This window comes from Centruroides vittatus, unplaced genomic scaffold (genome assembly GCF_030686945.1).
Source record: "Centruroides vittatus isolate TY-2023 unplaced genomic scaffold, ASM3068694v2 contig_349, whole genome shotgun sequence".
In the NCBI taxonomy this organism is placed as follows: domain Eukaryota; kingdom Metazoa; phylum Arthropoda; class Arachnida; order Scorpiones; family Buthidae; genus Centruroides; species Centruroides vittatus.
Window position 1 is genome coordinate 441,939 of NW_027122172.1, and position 17,143 is coordinate 459,081.

The 17,143-nt window shown below is 36.4% G+C and overlaps 1 protein-coding gene across 1 annotated transcript; it reads right to left on the bottom strand.

Moving 5' to 3' along the window:
- Positions 1 to 430: 430 nt before the first annotated feature.
- LOC136974484 (cilia- and flagella-associated protein 58-like) lies at positions 431 to 16,047 on the bottom strand. Its single transcript, XM_067269394.1, has 12 exons — positions 15,814 to 16,047; positions 14,648 to 14,778; positions 14,424 to 14,580; positions 12,506 to 12,700; positions 12,293 to 12,430; positions 9,789 to 9,948; positions 9,642 to 9,724; positions 9,382 to 9,573; positions 7,738 to 7,899; positions 7,365 to 7,652; positions 1,140 to 1,475; positions 431 to 664 (listed from the first exon to the last, which is right to left on the bottom strand). Exons 1-12 carry the CDS (start codon positions 15,985 to 15,987, stop codon positions 431 to 433), a joined length of 2,250 nt encoding a protein of 749 aa, XP_067125495.1. The 5' UTR covers positions 15,988 to 16,047.
- Positions 16,048 to 17,143: the final 1,096 nt, after the last annotated feature.

Sequence of the window (17,143 nt, forward strand, 5' to 3'; positions counted from 1 at the left end):
TGCGAATCTGAATATTAACTAAACAAACATTTTTTTTTCGAAATAAATGTTTGTTTAGTTAATACAAAAGAAATGAGCTTTTAAAATTTTTGTTGTCTGTTGTATTCAGATTCGCAAAAACTTTATTGCGTAAGACGTCCCCTGGAGAATAAAATCGACCCGTCCGAGCGATTTGCTCGGACGAACACGAACACTCTGCCGTTTCGTTTTCGTTGCCCCCCGTATATCGATTGATTATTTAAAGAAACTTACTTAAATTTTAGGGTGAAATTTATTTTGTTCTTTTTTCAATTCTTGGCTTAATTTTATTTTAATTTCTTTCTCGCGATGTATTAAACTATAATAAACATTCATTTGGACCGAAATTGCCTAAAATTTGATTAAAAGTGTTTAATTTAATATTAAACGAAAATTTGAAAATTCAAATTTGTCAAACCATTATTTGACCGGTCAGTTTTTTCAGCAAGTTTTCAACGGCCCGACACTGGTTAAATACTTCGGCAGACTCCGTGTCACTAGAGAATTTATCTTTTACTTTTTCGATAGTCGAATTCTTCTCTTCGCCTTTTAACGTTTTGTCGAGAATTTGATTTTTTAAACAGACGTGATTTTCGAGAATTAATTTATTTTCTCGCATTAATTCGTTTATATCGTCAATTTCGCTCTGAAAATATTTATGTCGATTTTTTAATCGAATAAAATTAAATTGGAATATTTAATGAAAAAGAGATCGATCGATTAACCACCACCGGAACATTGTACGCCGCAACAATTAAGCCGGCAACGAGTGGGCCCCATCCGCGATCGGCGCGGGTGGATCGGTTTGGATGGGATCGATGGATTAAGGCGACGCCACACGCGGGCCATTTGTCAAAGAAGGGTACTTCTCGGGAGGACTTTTAACGGAAAAGTAGCCTGTATTTAGACGTTATACGACTCGAGTACCCCCCCTATCCCTTTAATCGGGTACGAGCCCACCACCGGCTACCGGCCGTCGACTCGACCGCCGATAGCTGGTCGAGAACGGAAGAATGGCATTCCCGTACGTACAGCGCATCCCGCGATAAAGTATAAAAAGTTTTCGAGTAAAATAATCGATTTTCCTAGTATTCTATAAAAATGAAAGAAAAGAATATTACCTGTATTATTCTCCATTTATTCGTATTTAATGGATCTAAGATGTGATTCTTTAAGGATAAATATTGCAAAGTATCTTTGATTAAATTTACGTTATAATCTTTAATTTTTGTTCTAAGTTTATGGATATCGAATTTTTTTTCGTCGAAATAATTAGATTTAACGACTGCTTGATCCAAATCGCATTTTAAGCCGCGAATACCTTCTTGATGTTTGCATTTTTCTCTTTTAATATACTCCAACGATTTTGATTGCGTAATTGTTTCTTCTTTACAGTTTTTAAGTTTATTCTCCAACAAATTCAATTTAGCAGTGGCTTTCTTAAAAACTCTTCTTTCCTATATATATAAATAAAATAAACTCGTAGTGACTGTACATATATAGGATATCAAACCATATAGGTCGTGCCTATACTAGTATTTAGTAATACAGTAGAGAGGCGTTAATCGGAACCCCGGTAATCGGAACGATTTTCAGTCGGACCGTGTCGTGCCGAATCGAACGTTTTTGATACTAGATTTACTTCTAAAGTATAATTTTCGTGTTTTTATATTCTTCGATATATTTATTTTGTTTGTACAAAATGAAGAAATAATTTTTAACGATACGACAGCCTCGATTATTATTATAAAAATTTTTGTTAGGCTTAAAATCGACGAAAATTCAACGCGAAGCGACACGCAACGGAGAAAAATTTCAACATGGGACAGGTTAATATATTTTTTCGTACATAATCGGTTATCCGAACAACCCGAGTCCCCAATTGCTTTGGATACAACGCCCAGTCCCTAATTGATTCCGATTAACGACTCTCTACTGTACAGTCAAACCTGTTTTTATGCGGTGGATAGGGACCGCATAAAAAAATCGCACGAAACTTCACGAGTGGCTATAAAAAATAGTTTTCGCGACACAATTAAAAAATATTTTTATATGCTGTCAATAGGGACCGCATAAAAAAGGTCTCACATAGAAAATAACTCAAAACCGTACGAAATAGAATTTAATGACAACAGATGTCAGCGCTCGACCGCATCGTCTCGTCGATCGTCTGTTTTACGTAATTTTGTCCAGGTGGTGTTTTGTCGACTTAAAAAATAAATTATTTCATTTTTCGCGTATTCGTGCAATAATATTACTGTAATAAGTTTATTTAGCTGTAATAAGTCAACGTGAGACATGACGAATCGCACGAGACTAGTCGCCGACTATACCGCACAAATAAAAAATTGCCTAAAAAAATCGCACAAAAAAAGACCGCATAAAAACAGGTTTGACTGTATCTTATTTTACGTTTTAACCCATCGATTAACTCCGGGCGCGAGTACAGTACACGGTAGGCTACGTGCTCTACCGGAATTAAATGCTTTACGAGTAGGTCGATTCTGGCTGGATGGCCGAGACCACCCGGCCCGTGTGGTTAAAAACGACGATCTTATTTTCTGCGGTACAAAAAGATGACGGGAAAAACAGATGAATTTGACGGAAGTAGTAGCGGCACGATACACTTTGGAGTGTATTTCAGTTTTACTTATAAGAATACATAATTAATTTTATAGCATTTCTACGCAATCGAACGGTAGTATTTTCATCCGCTGGTCGGGGAGAAAATTTTTCCAATCGACCGGCGTAAGTTGACTAAGGTTTTTAATTCTATAAGAAGAAGAAAATAAATATACAAAAATTATTTTCGATCATTTTATTTTCGCCACGAATATACAAAACTATAAATTACAGTATTGATTAATAACATTAATTATTTTCTAATATTTTAATACATTTGTGAAATGCTTTATCGTTTCGTTCGGCTAATTCTAGAAAAGATTTCTCTATAAAAGTTGGATGTAAAATTTTTACTATTATTATTTGGGCGGCGCTCCCGGCCATCGTCGGTGTCGGCGACTTTTTTCGTCGACCTCGTTGGCGTAACATCGGCTTATTTAATAATTTCGAGTATTCGAAGTTTAATAATGACTCGGCTATCGTCGCTGTTAGCGATGGCTGGAATCGAAACTAATCCCGGCCCTCTCCGACATTCTCCGGTAAAAATAAGCCAAACCGATATGCGAGGAAGAGGGCGTGGAAGACCTAGGAAGGAATTCTCGAGAAACGAGCCAGCTAGTCGATCTTATTGGCGAAGAATGTACTTCGGAGGAACAAATCGGAAATAACAGAAGCGTTACGAGTAAATCTGGAATTGAGGATTATTTCGAAACATCGGAACGTCTCGATCGGACCAGTGATAGCGACTCGAGATACTCGTTAAAATCGATCCGTAATCTAATTCGAGAGAAGTTTGAACTATTAAGTCGAGAAATTCATTCGATTAGACACGATATTAGTCGTGTTCGAGAGGATAATATGAAAATGAAAAAAGAAATAACAACCATTGTACAGAAAATTCGGCCATGCGAAGATAGAACAAAACCCCGCGTTAACCTAAAAGGTACGTTCGAGTTTGAATCGGATAAATTGTACGACGAAAACACCAAAAGAAATCTCGTTATTATTAATTTCCCATTTAAATCCGACGATAAGCCGCGAAAGCTTAAAAAATTTATTAACGTAGATCTCGACCTAAAAGACATTGAAATAGAAGGTTTAATTCAATTAGAAAAGAGAAGTTCGGATAATCAAATGATAAAATTAATAACAGAGTCGGTGGAAGATAGAAATTCAATTCTTAAAAGATTCCGGACAACGAGGTGGATAAAACTGTCATTAGAACAGATTTATGTTCGAGATCTAGAACTAGAAGGAAACAACTACTCGATAAAATTAAATCGAAATTCTCAACTAACGCCGGAGTGATAATCGGGGACGATTACTTTATAAAAGATGATCCGGTACTCGCGCTCGACATTAACACTAATGAATTTATAAAAATCGATTCTTTTTCGGAGCAAACTACCAAATTTTCACAAAGAAAGCGGTAACGACGACAACCGTATTGCCCGATATACGGGAAAATAAACCAACCGATAATAATAACGGTAGTAATATTGAAAAGAAATGTTCCTTAGATAGATATAGTTATATTCAAAATAATAAAATTAAGTCTGATACGAGACTAAATAACCTTCCGATTAGTTTTTGGAACTGTCGGGACCCGAAAGGGAGAATTCAAACATTATCGACAAAAAATTTTATACCGGCTAATACAATTACTGGCTCGACCGAAACCCGGAGAGAAAATTTGAATTTAACGGACAAAAACTATCTACGACGAGATAACGTTTCGGTATACGGCGATGCTCGTCGTATAAGCAAATTTGGGCGCCCTTCGGGAGGCATACTTCTTATTATAAAGAGAAATTTTGGTGAAATTATATATCAAAATATAACGATGTACTATATATTAGTGATAATAAGAGTAAATAATCGACTCGAAACCGCTCGGAACCAATCTTATCTAGGAGTCATTGTTACGTATCTCCCTCCTTCGGTTAAAAAGAAACCGATATTCGTCGGAATCCGACGCTCTATCGATAGATGGGCATTTTTGACACGATCCCGGTTGTTCGGAGGAGACTTCGATTCTCGAATCGGCGAGACGTTGGGCGCGAAGCTATATCTAAACTACGAAAATATATTTAACAATAGACGGTCTAAAGATAAAACTTTAAACTCTACTAGAATTTGTTGGCGAAAACCAACTTATTATACTAAATGGTAGAACGATAGGAGATGTTCCAGCAGAATACACATTTATATCTCAAAATAGAAAATCGATCGTAGATTTTATTATACGTTCCGAGTCCTTACTCGATCGTCGTCGGACCCTAACAGTACCGGACGAGGATACCCGGGATCATTTTCCAGTACAACTCGCGTTAATAACCGAGAAGGTTTTAAGAAGAAATATTAATTAAAAAAGATTATATATCGGAATTTGGTAAAAGCTGCCACTTCGAGATCGACGAGCGAATGTAACTAAAGAGAGTCGACTCGACGACGGCCGAATTGCTAAGGCTGGAGGAAAAAATAATTACCAGAGATTAATATCTAAAATAGTAGAATGTCGTTTCGAGCGATGTAATTATGCCACCAAAAAAAAAAATACTATTATTATTTGTACAGTCGCGGGTCCCCGTCAAAATTATATTTTAACACTCCACTATTTCCTCTATAATAGCTATAATGAAGATTTCGAAGCAGTTATTTGGCATTTCGATCGATAAATCTGTAAATAGTCATTTTAATTCGTTCGATTAAATTATATTGGCATTATTAGTAAAAATGCCGTATTCCGCGGCCCGTTTGGAAAACTTTTCCGGCTATTTTTTAAATATTTAATGCAATCGCATTTTATAAAACTTTTATCGCGTAACGTTATCGTTACCTTATTATTTATTTTAAAGAATATACGTTCGTATATATTATTTTGTGGTAATTTTAAGGACGTTGCATTATTTCGAGCCCGTTTTATGCGCGGGTGTTTTACTACAAACACTATGTATTAATTAAGTAATTAATTTTTTTTCTTTTACATAATTCTAAATATCTGTATTGCGGCGACGATAACGTTATCGAAGTATCTATAGAAATAAAAAAATTAAAAGTAAAACGTATAATGACCAAACGATATTCCACGCGTGTCGCCGACTTAGATAAACTTTTAATAATAGAAATGGAGAAAGCGATATAAGGAAAATTATATTTTTTCCGTATAAGTCTTCTAATGCTCGAAAATTCGGTAAAACTCGATTTAGAATCTCTTACGTTCGAAGAACCTTTCTGTAAAATTGATTCGAATCGGCATATCTTACGGCTACGATAAACGAACAATTTTTTCCCGGCGAGAATAAAATTTAGCAATTATTTTTCCCCTAGTCGGAGTAGACATTTTTTGTTTATTTCTAGAAAAAAATTTATACGTTCTTTCGAAGTAAGTTTTCTCCGAAAACCATCGAGGGATCTTTTACAGAATTTTGTTATTCCAGATTTATCCGACATTAATCGAGAAATAACGCGATTTATATAGTAAGAAATTAATTTTCATTTTAAATTTATTGATATAAATTAGGCAAATTATTATTATTATATCGTATCAAAATACACGAGTCGTCTAATTTCTTCGATCCCGATAACGTAATTGTTATTACGACTGGATATGCCGAAACAATTTGCGGGAACGATGGCTTCGCTCGGTCCGATTGCCCACTTTCCATAAGTAAATAGGCGGACTCGTTCTTACGACGAAACGAGACCGATTCTTCTTCGGAAATAAATCTAACGCTCTCGCTACTTATCGGCATTCCGAGAAAGTCCGACCGCATCGTTCGGTTACTTTCTCGGGTATAAAATTTACATTTTTCAAAATTTCGTCGTTTATATCTGTCGATGCCTAGCGGGAAGTTTTTGTGGAAAACTGGCACCTAATTAGACGTTACTAACGTTACGAAGATCCGGAAAACTCCGCGCGGCCGGTCCGTCGTCGAGGCGCGAGCCGACTACCGGCGTTCGGCGGTTTTACCCACTCGGTCGTAAACAAAAATGCAGTTTTCGAGACCGTTGGCGAATCGAATCGTCGATTACTATCGTCCCGTCGTTGCGCGGAATCGGGTAAACCGTACATAAATGTAATATTTTTTTTTTCTCGAAATGTATAGAACAACGCCGTAGAATTTTCTTAAGCGATTTCACGTAAATTTTACAAATAATGTTCCTCGCCCCGGTAGTTTTTCCGCGTTATAAAGATCCGACAATTATACGAGTACTGGGGTGTCTAAAAGACGTATCGATCGATTCGATCAAGTTTCCGACGTTAATAAATTCTTTTTTCTATATAAATTTCTTTCGTACTTTCCGCGCGTTGTCGGAACGAATCGTATAATTTCTTACCGTACGTCGCTAATTCTTCCGTTATGGTTAACTTTGAACGATGCGAAGACGACGGGAAAATTATTTACCTCGTCGATATAAGCATCCAAATATTTGTATAACGAAGAGGAACGGTATAATTTTTACTCCGGCCGTGGCGGGAATAAAATGCGACGTTCTTAGAAAACTTCGTTTGTATCGAATGATGACGATCGTATTTTTTCTACTAATATTCTTATTACTTGGAACGAAAAATAGAATTTATATTTCTTATAAGTAAAAATGAAATGTCGGTATCGTACCGCCGACGGGATAACGCTTTAACGGGCAGCGCCCGACTTTTTTGGCACCGGGGGATTTTCTTTATCGTAACCGTTAAAAATATATCGAAAAGTTTAACTCACTTTTTCCAAAATGGTTTTTTCTTCTATTATATTCTCGTTAATTCTCTTCGCTTCTCTCTGTACTTCGTTTATCAAATGTATATATGTCTTTATATTACTATTATTATTTTCGGCAATTTCGAATTGCTTTTTAAGTTCGGACTCTTGTATTTTTAAGTCGTTTTTAAATTTTTCCAACAGCAGCTTTCTCTGTTTTAGCTTAATTTTCTGAATATCCAGTTTTCTTTTCGAGATATTTTTATTGTTTGTCAATGTTCTTAATTTAGCTTCGGTTCTTCTCGCCGTAAACTGTAAACGAGTGCCGTTTCGTCTTATATTAATATCGAATATTTGTCGTTCGGGCAACGAATCGAATACGCATTTCTTTTCAAACCTGAGAGTTTTCGTATAAATGCATTTGTTTGTTTTTCTCGTTTTCGCATTTTTCGAGTGTTTCTTTTAACTCGTTCTTTTTAGATTCTTTATTTTTTAACGTATCCGCGCAAACCGATAATTTCCTTTCCAGTACCTTTAATTCGTTTTGAACCGCTTTCTCCTGGAAAAACTAATTATTAATAAATTTTAAATCTTTCGCGCCATTTATAAATGTATAAAAATAATCATTCGCGGCCACAGTTCTCGGCTTCGGAAATTGGGAAAGGCCGGTTAAAACATAAAAGTTATTTTCTATACGATCGAATTCTTCGTAAAACGCTTTTAAAAAAAATTTAGAAAAAGATTTTTCGTAAAATTTGGCCAGTCTCGAGTTTTTCAATTACGACTGGGGATTACTAGAGATATGTTCTTACGGATAAATGCGAGGAACGAAACTCTGGCTCCAAATAATTGTTAAATATCGTTAGAAATGTAACGAGTCGAATTCGGCTACGCGTGACATTTATCGATGTTCGTGCATCGAACGGTCACCGTCGCGTGTAAATCGACCCTTAAAAAACTATTCGGTACACCGGGATCCGACGACGACAAAAGTTAGACAACCGTCGGATCCCTTTTAAGAAAATGTTTTTCGTCCACTTCCCCTTCGATATTATATACTATGTATTATACAATACTAGCGGATCGCTCGGGCAGAAAGTAACGATAGCGATAATTAAGATTATTACATTATAACAGTTCTTACCCGATTTCACCGGGTGCGAGAATTAGGTCCCCCTCTTCCGAGACTAATTAAAAGATTTTACGCGGGTGTAAAAATATGTTCGATTTCCCGGAAAAGTGCAAAAAATGGCGTGTAAAATAGTACGATAGAAGCCGAGTTCTTCGGGGTAATCCTCGATATCCGACCCGGTCGAGAAACCCGAAAGTAGATTATTAAATCACGATTTCGACACAAACTAGGCTATACACTCGGTTTAGCCAATGTACGACGAATTTCTCCCTGGAAAATAGAAGCGGACTCCGAGACGAAAGAAATCCGTATCGAAGACTATTCGTACGTCTTCGGGTTCGGATAGGATTCCGATCCGGATTCCTATCCGAACGATTACACTTATAAGTAATATGTAAGTACCCGTATAAGTGTAATCGATCGCCGCCACGGACGATTACACTTATACGGGGCTAGGAATTATCCAAAAATTATGGTAATATTTAATTATTCCGTAATAATAAAGCTATATTAAACCACGAATCGCTTTAAATAGAAAGTATCGGTAAACCGTTTAAGCAAACTGTATATTTTGTTTTCTATTTATTTTTTTACTCGACGGAAATCTTACCGGGCTATAATTTGGCCAATTAATTATTAATACGCTAAATAATTTGTATAGAGACGGGTCGTTACGCCGTTATCCGGCGGTAAATTTAATCGTTAGATATAAAGAAATTTCGTTTAGAATATTCCGAAGGAGAAGATCGGCAACTGCCGTTTCGTTGCCCATCTTTAATTTATTTTCGACACGAGATAACTTAGCATTTTAATAATTGAACGGCGATAGGATTTCGGTCGTACTTTCGATCTAAACAAATATCGGATTTGATTTTTCTGCTTAACGCTACTTAATAAAATCGAGCTTACCTCGTTAATTAAAATTACGTATTCGTTACTAAAGGAATTTTTAATTTTTTCCGAACTTATTAGGGACGTAGCGAATTTTCGCGTTTCCGCTCTAATTTGTTTCAGTCTATTCTCTAACGCCTCTTCTTTCTGCCGATTCATTTTGACTAACGTCGATACTCTTTTCTTGGCCGATTTTGCATTTTGCACTTCCTGCAAATATTCCATTAACTCGGAATAAAACGTATAAAAGTTAAGATTTTTCTCCAAAAAATACTCACGTCGTCCGTAGCCATTTGCTGTCTGTTAAGCCAATAAATGTTATTCTGATATTCCCCACACTTTTTCTTGTAATTTGAAATATCTGTCAAATTTTGTTAAAATTCTGTAAAATATTATATCGAGAAATCGCGTCGGTAAAGATTTACCCTTTTGTAAACTGGCCATCGTATTTTTCTTTTTTTCTTGTATTTTCTCGATCGCCTCTTTCGACTTTTCTAATTTTACCAACTCTCTTTCTAACATAACCATGCTTTTCGTTCGCTTGTCAATTTGCTCTTTCCATCGTAATAGGTCGTAATCCTTTGTCTTAATTAAAAAAAATCAAACCTAACTACTAATTTCGTTTTATAAATCGACTGTAAACGACGTTAGGGTGCTATAAATAATATATCCGGTTATAAAGCCCAAATTTAGTAATTTAGTCCGGTAAGTTAGGTTGGCCTTACTCGTCGTTAATATTAATTACGTCTCGTCGTCTTTGCCGCAAACTTTCGATCCCGCCGTCGTAAAACGACTGGGGTTTTTCTTTGTAGAAATTCTGGCCGGTCGAGTATAGTCGTCGAACTATACGTTGGCGGCGTGATTCCGCCGGGCGCGAAATCGACGGTAGTCGGAGTGGACGAAGCGGGCAACTTAATTAAAGGACAATCGCGTCGCGTGTCGATATTTTTTTATTCTATATCTTTTTTCTCTCTAAAATGTACATTTCGGACTTAATGTCCCTCTTCGGTCGAAGCGAATGCTATTATAAGGGAAAATTTACCCGAGTCCGAAGTGTCCGATTTAGAGAAAAGAATAGATACGGAATAAAAAATATCGGCCCGTCGACTTACGACCCGCGACGCGATTGTCCTTTAATTAAGTTGTTATTGTATCGATACGTACGAAGAAATAAGCTACGGGACAAAGAGCTTCGAAAATAAGATGGTGAGCGTCGGTCGCGTCGTGGCCACTTGGAATCGATAGAACGGCGGCGAGTCGATACGTTATTTCGAAAGTAGTATTCGAACGTCGCCGATCGATCTCTTTCTAACGAAATATGTGATAAAACGCCCGTTGGTTACTTTAATTATACACTCGTTTTGAACGTCGTAGAATATTTTATTGCGGTCGTTTCTACAAAATTCGAAATGTCCAAATTACGTCTTTACGGCCCGATATAAAAGCGAAGACGAAAGTCAAAAATTTTAAATAAATAAAAAGTTAAGTATCGTCTGGCAACGCTGACATTTTAACCTCGTTGCCAATACCCGCTTACGCGTTGGCGGCGAGGTTACTAGGCCGTACGGTTAGAAGATGCCGTCGTTTTCATTCTAGAGACAACCGCGGCGTTCCGATCGTTCCGTAGGCAAAGTTGTAGACTTTCGTTATTACGTGCGCATTTTTGTTGGTATTTTAATTATTTCGGGTTATTTTCGCCATGTACGGCTGCCGGATTCGGCTTTAGATCATCCGTAACCTTACGGAAGAACCGACCGCATCCAGATTCGAATCCTGTAATAGTAGTGATATTTATGCAGATATTATTACGACTCTTGTCGGATTCCCGGCTAGCGGAGAAGCGAGATGTGAAAATGTCGGGCGCGGAAAAAATCGCACATTTTTATTTCGCTGGCGGACGGCATTCCTTTTTCTTTTTTGCGAGGTGAGAAACCAGATGTTAGTTGTTTCTCGCCCGGCAAAAAACCATTGTTTCGTAACAAACTTCGTTTTACAGAAATCGAATTCGTTCGATTTTTAATCTCGAGCGAGATCGTTCGAATGGCCGAAAACGTTCGGAAAGTTAATAAAAAGTTGCGTTTTAAAGATTTTTATGTCGAGGGGTTTGATTATTATTTAACGGCGGTTTGAGAAGAGTGTAAAGCTACTAGTCATTTAAATCCATCAACAGTTTATTGATATTAAAAGCAATTTTTAAATAGCCATCATCGAATGCTCGATAGCCATCTTCGGTAAGTTCTAGAATATAACGAATCCCATGCCATTATAGATGGTCTCCGGGCCGGATGGCAGCCTACCGCCGGGTTCGGATCCGGACGGGTCGTTAAATTTCCAGGAATTTTTGGGGGTAGTCCGTCCTGTATATGTCGGGTCCCGTTCCTCACCACCCGGTCGCTCCACCGGGGGCCTGGCCGAACCCGTAATGGGCTCGCTCAAAGAGGCCCTCTTAGTGCCCGCGGGGTGGAAAGAGTTTAAAAAAAAGACGCTCTTCGGGAACGTGTCGGAATGGTTTGTCCCGGATACGTTTGTTTGTATGTGGTAACACGACACGTGGGCCATCCGCGTAGGATAGATGCGTATTTAGGTGTTACAAATGCGAAGAAAATCCGTGGCCGGGTCGGAACCCGCGACCTACTATCGGCCAACTATTAGTGAGCTTCGAATTCGTCGAGCGTCGTCCTTCACCACCCGTTCGTACCTACGATAAAGGTGTCGCGACTCTCTTAGTGGCCACAGAGTGGAAAGCGTCGGATACGAAAAACCCCATTAAAGATAACTAAATACGCTCATTTTTAACAAATTGTTGATGGATTTTAATTAATGGTTTGTCCGGTTTGAAATTTTCGTATTAAAAAGAAACTACCGTACATACTTGTAAATGAATCTAAAAACAGCTTCAGAAAAAGAAAGAAATAAAAATATTATCAACCTTAAATTCGTTATTTTTCCTGGCGATATTCTCTTGCAAATTTTCAATATTTTCCATTTGTGTTCGTTTCTCTTCTTTACATCTATCTGCAGATTTTTCTAATGCATCGTGTGTTTTTACAGATATTTCGTTTAATTTCTAAAATTAAAAAGAAAATAAAAATAATTATGTATTGACTCTCGTTTTAAATTAATTTCGAAATTTTTATATTACTCTTTCTTCTTTTAAGGTACTCGTTACAGAATATAAAGAACATTTCGTATTATTTAATTTATCTGTAGCCAGCTGCAATTTATCGTTTTGTTCCTTTAATTCCTCTTTCTGTTCTTCTACTTTCGTATTCAAAATGTCGTTCTTGCTTCGCTGTTCGACGACTATTTCGGATTTGTTACGTAAAATTATCTGTATCTAAAAAATATCAACTTATTATATTATTTGCCGATTTATATACCTTTTAAGGATTCTCGATAAATTCTTATTTTTGCGGTCATTGAATAAAAATAAACGCGCCGAAACCCAAAAATTTTCGGCAAGAGCAAACTTTAATAAACTAAACGAACGTTTTCGATGGTTTTAAACCACCGCCATTGTCGGATTAAATTACAATAGGCTGTAAAAAGATTAGAAGATAGAAGAAATTTTGAATCCGAAAGAACTGCCGTTATTGTAATTCGACCCGATGATGACGGTTTAAAACCGCTTAACGAGTGTTTCGCATTACGAGTAATATTCTGGACCGAACTGTGCTTGTTAAGCGAGGTTCCACCGTATTAAAGTTTGTTTTTGCCGAATATTTCTGGTTTCAGTTTTTTTTTTGACGGTATGACATCCATTTCCTCGAGAAGTGCCGAGCTTATCGAATAAAGTACGTACGTACACAAACACGTAAACAATTGGTTACGTGTTTGTTTTCGTATTTAAGGTGTTGTTTATACGTCCGTTACGTAATTGTGTATTTTTGTGTCTTACTCGCAGAGGCTGATGCGTGCCTCTGTGAGTCAATAAGAATCGCTTCGATAGGTTCCATTAATCATTTCCACTAAAAATTAAACGAGTATTTTTGATGATATACGACAACTCGCGATATATGCCTATATGATTTCGGGTCTACCGATTCCATTTCTATACGAGTACGGTAATTCGACATTTTGAGATTTTAAAATGGCGGATTGTTTTAATTATTCTGTCATTTTCTGCTCTATAACTTTGTCTGTTCGTAAAGATTTTTCATTTCTATTATGTACTGTAGCTGTTGCGTAGCTTATTTATATATTATTAATTTTTTACACTACTGTCATTCTTACTTTGTTTATATAGGCCTATGTCTAATAAATAAATAAGTAAAATTAATTTTTCAGCTAAAATATGATTGCGAAGCTTTCTTCTTAGCAGTAGGGTACAAAATGGTGAATTGCTCAGCCTATCTCTCTCTACGTTGTTACTCCATTGTATACTCTGTTGTAAGTCATTTGTGACGTCACATATGATATTTTTGGTATTTTTATATAATACTTTTGGCTGAAAATTACAAAGAATAATTACGACTCGGAGTAGGTGAAGATTTCATACAAATTTGCGAAAAAACTAAATAATTACATCAATGATGATTTGTACCGCTATAATGTTTTATTTTCGAAAAATATCGAAGAGCAAATAGAGAACAATCAAAATGAATATGGAAATTTTTAAAAAGTAAATTTCCTTCGATCTTCCGCTTTTGAGTATAGAAGACTAACCGATATTCTAAATTACGGTTTACCTCGAAAATAAAATTATGATGTTTAATATTAAATTGACATAAACGAAATTTCATTTTATTTGATGCCTCGTAATGTATTCAATTATGTGCTATTAATATTAATATGTCACGATATATGATAATTATTCTGAACCCCTTAAATGGCTTCGTCGCAGATAGGGACTGCCACCGACGTGTGGAAGATCTGCCAGCCAATGGTTGACTCCCGGGAGAATTTTCTACGGGAAACTGGTGGAAAACAGAAAACTCTATGTGATCGGCCTTTTGGTCAGACACGAACCCGAGACCATCTACTCGGTCCGTCGAAAAACGGATCGTTGTCGATTTTCAACCGATTGGCCAATAAATTTTTAAAAATGTTTTACAACTTACTTGATCTAATTTAATCTCTAAATTTTCTTTCTTCTTTTCTAACTCTTCGATTAAATTTTTCTTACTTTCTATTTCTTCATTTAAGATGGTTTCGTTATTCTGTAATCTCTCATACGTTTGTAAGAGTTTGTCCTTTTTATTTACTTCTCTCTTTAATCTAAAAATCAATAATTAATTTTCTTTTGCTGCATAAAACTTCGAACATTTTATCTAAAAATTCTTACTGTTTTGACACTTCTGCGGCGACATCGCGAGCTTCTTTCAGATCCGATCCTCTCTTCCTAACATATGGTCTTGTGGATAAAAATAATTTTCTTTCTTCCTGTTCGTTCTTCTTCTCCGATATCTTTAATTGCTAAATTTAATAACTATTTAATTTAGTTTTTTTAATTTTTCATCTATTTTATATAAAAAAATATAAATTTAATAAGTTCTTTTTGTATCGGTAGGAAGCAAAATGGCGGATTGTTCGGCCTATCTCTCTCTACAAAAAATACCTTCTCCTACGGTTTACGGCATTATGTTATAATTACGATGGCTTTGTATGTAATATCAAGATGTTTGTTATTCGAAATTACTAAGCAGAACGTAATGGCTCGAAATTTAAGTTACGAATTTGGACGTATCTAAAGCGTGTAGCGAAGTTAAGGTATACGTACGTAAACTTAACATATACCCGACGAGTACTGTCGATGTTACATTATGGTACTGTACATAGGTTTCTGACATTTTTCCAAATAAAATATATCAGTCCACTCGCGTGATTCAAATTAAGCTAAATATTTATAATAATGATCTGTCGTGGAAATCACAGGCTGTAAATGCTATGGTATTTTGTAATCTTAGCAAATTGTGCTATATACTTGTATGTGTGTGTGTGGATCGCGAGTAAATGAGTTTGGGTTGATTGATGGAATAAGCTAATGCAACGTATGGGCGATCTGCTAAGGTAGAGATGCCTCTAGGGAGGACTTTCTTTGCGAAATTGTCTCTATTTAGTGATATACGTGAAGAAAACACGAACTTCACGCGGAGAATCCGTTGATCGGGTTCGAACTCGCGGCCACTGTTATCCACTCGGCATTTGAATAAAGGCTTACGAAGTCTCTCGAGCGATAGTATAAAAATAATAATGGTATATTTGGCCGAATTGTGGAAACGATTAAGGCGTCAACCCGCCAATTTGGGGAATTCGGAATCGAACTTGGACGAGGAACTCCTCGTGAATATTTCACGAACGGTGTGTTTCGGATAAGTCGGGCCCCATCGTGGACCTGGCAAAACCCGCAGTAATCGCGATTAAAAGGTTCTCTTGGTGCCAGACGGGCGGAAAGAAACAAAATATGAAAAAATCAACGATTTGTGAATGAATTAAGCGGGTGATGTTTACCTCTTCTATCGTTTTCAACTTTTCAACAAGAAACGAGTCTTCTTTCATCTCCTGTAATTTATTTTCTATTTGTTTCAAAGTATCCTTCAGTTTACATTCCTCGTTTGTTAATTTCGTAGAAATTTCTGTAATTTCTGAAACATTTTCCTCTATCTCACTAATGCCAATGCTCATTTTTAAAATATTCTTTAAACCGATTTTCCTTTTCCTTAAAATATATCCTATTGAAAATTAAAATGACGGGGAAAAATTCGAATCAATTTATTCTTTTATGTTTTAAATTAAAAATTATTCTAACGATAAAATACTTTTGAAAACATTTCATTCTAAATTTATTCGAAATACGTATTTTAAAATGTGCTCGAAAAACGATAAAAAGATCTTTTTATTTCAAAGAAATATGCTTCGTTTATTTTAATATATTTTTTACAGTTTTATTTTTCGCACCATTTTAAACACAATACCTTCGAGGCTATTCGTAACAATTTAATAGAGATACGTGTCGCTGACTTAGGATTTCCGCGTACGATACGCATATTGAAGACCGAAGTGTAGGATTTTATACGAGATCAAAGTTTAATGGGATCTTCCATTACGCAGTAAAACTTCAAAAGTTACCCACCTCGCTAACGTGGACGCTTTTTTGCCCCTGACGAAAGTATAAGCGTTATAATGTATTCCTATCCGCTTAATATGGACACACCTCTTCGTGCTACTGTCGCGTCTTTGCACTTTTCTACGTTACATACTTCTTGGCTATTCCAAATTAGATACGAAATGACACCCGGTGACAGAGTAAAGCGCGTTTGCTCGACGAATGGATGGCACGATTGTTATTGTAAAAGGGGGAGATTTCGAGGAAAAGGGGATCGAGAATAAGATCGTGACGTCCGTGTAATTGTTCGAGCGCAATCGATCGATACATACAGAAAGTTGCGTGACAGAAGTTATGCGGGCTATCGCGGTACAAGATTTTTGAGAATACTCTCTGAATTATCACTAGATCAGTAATTATTCGGAGAGTATTCTAAAAAAATGTTATATCGTAAACGTGTAGAAATGATGCATCGGGTGATACGAAACCGGGAGTAGTGAAACAGAAAGCACCAAATTATGTCTGCTCTCGTACACATTACACAATTCGAACGTTGCGCGTTTGCACATTGTCAACCTGTTCTTGTGAAGTGTTTGAAATTACAGGAGAAATATAAAAGGAACCGAGGAAGTCCAAACTGACCCGTCTTCATCAATACCATATAAGAGAATTTTTGGACAAAAAATAAAAAAAACGTGTTTATTGTACAGTTGCATATCTTTAAGTATGTCTCCA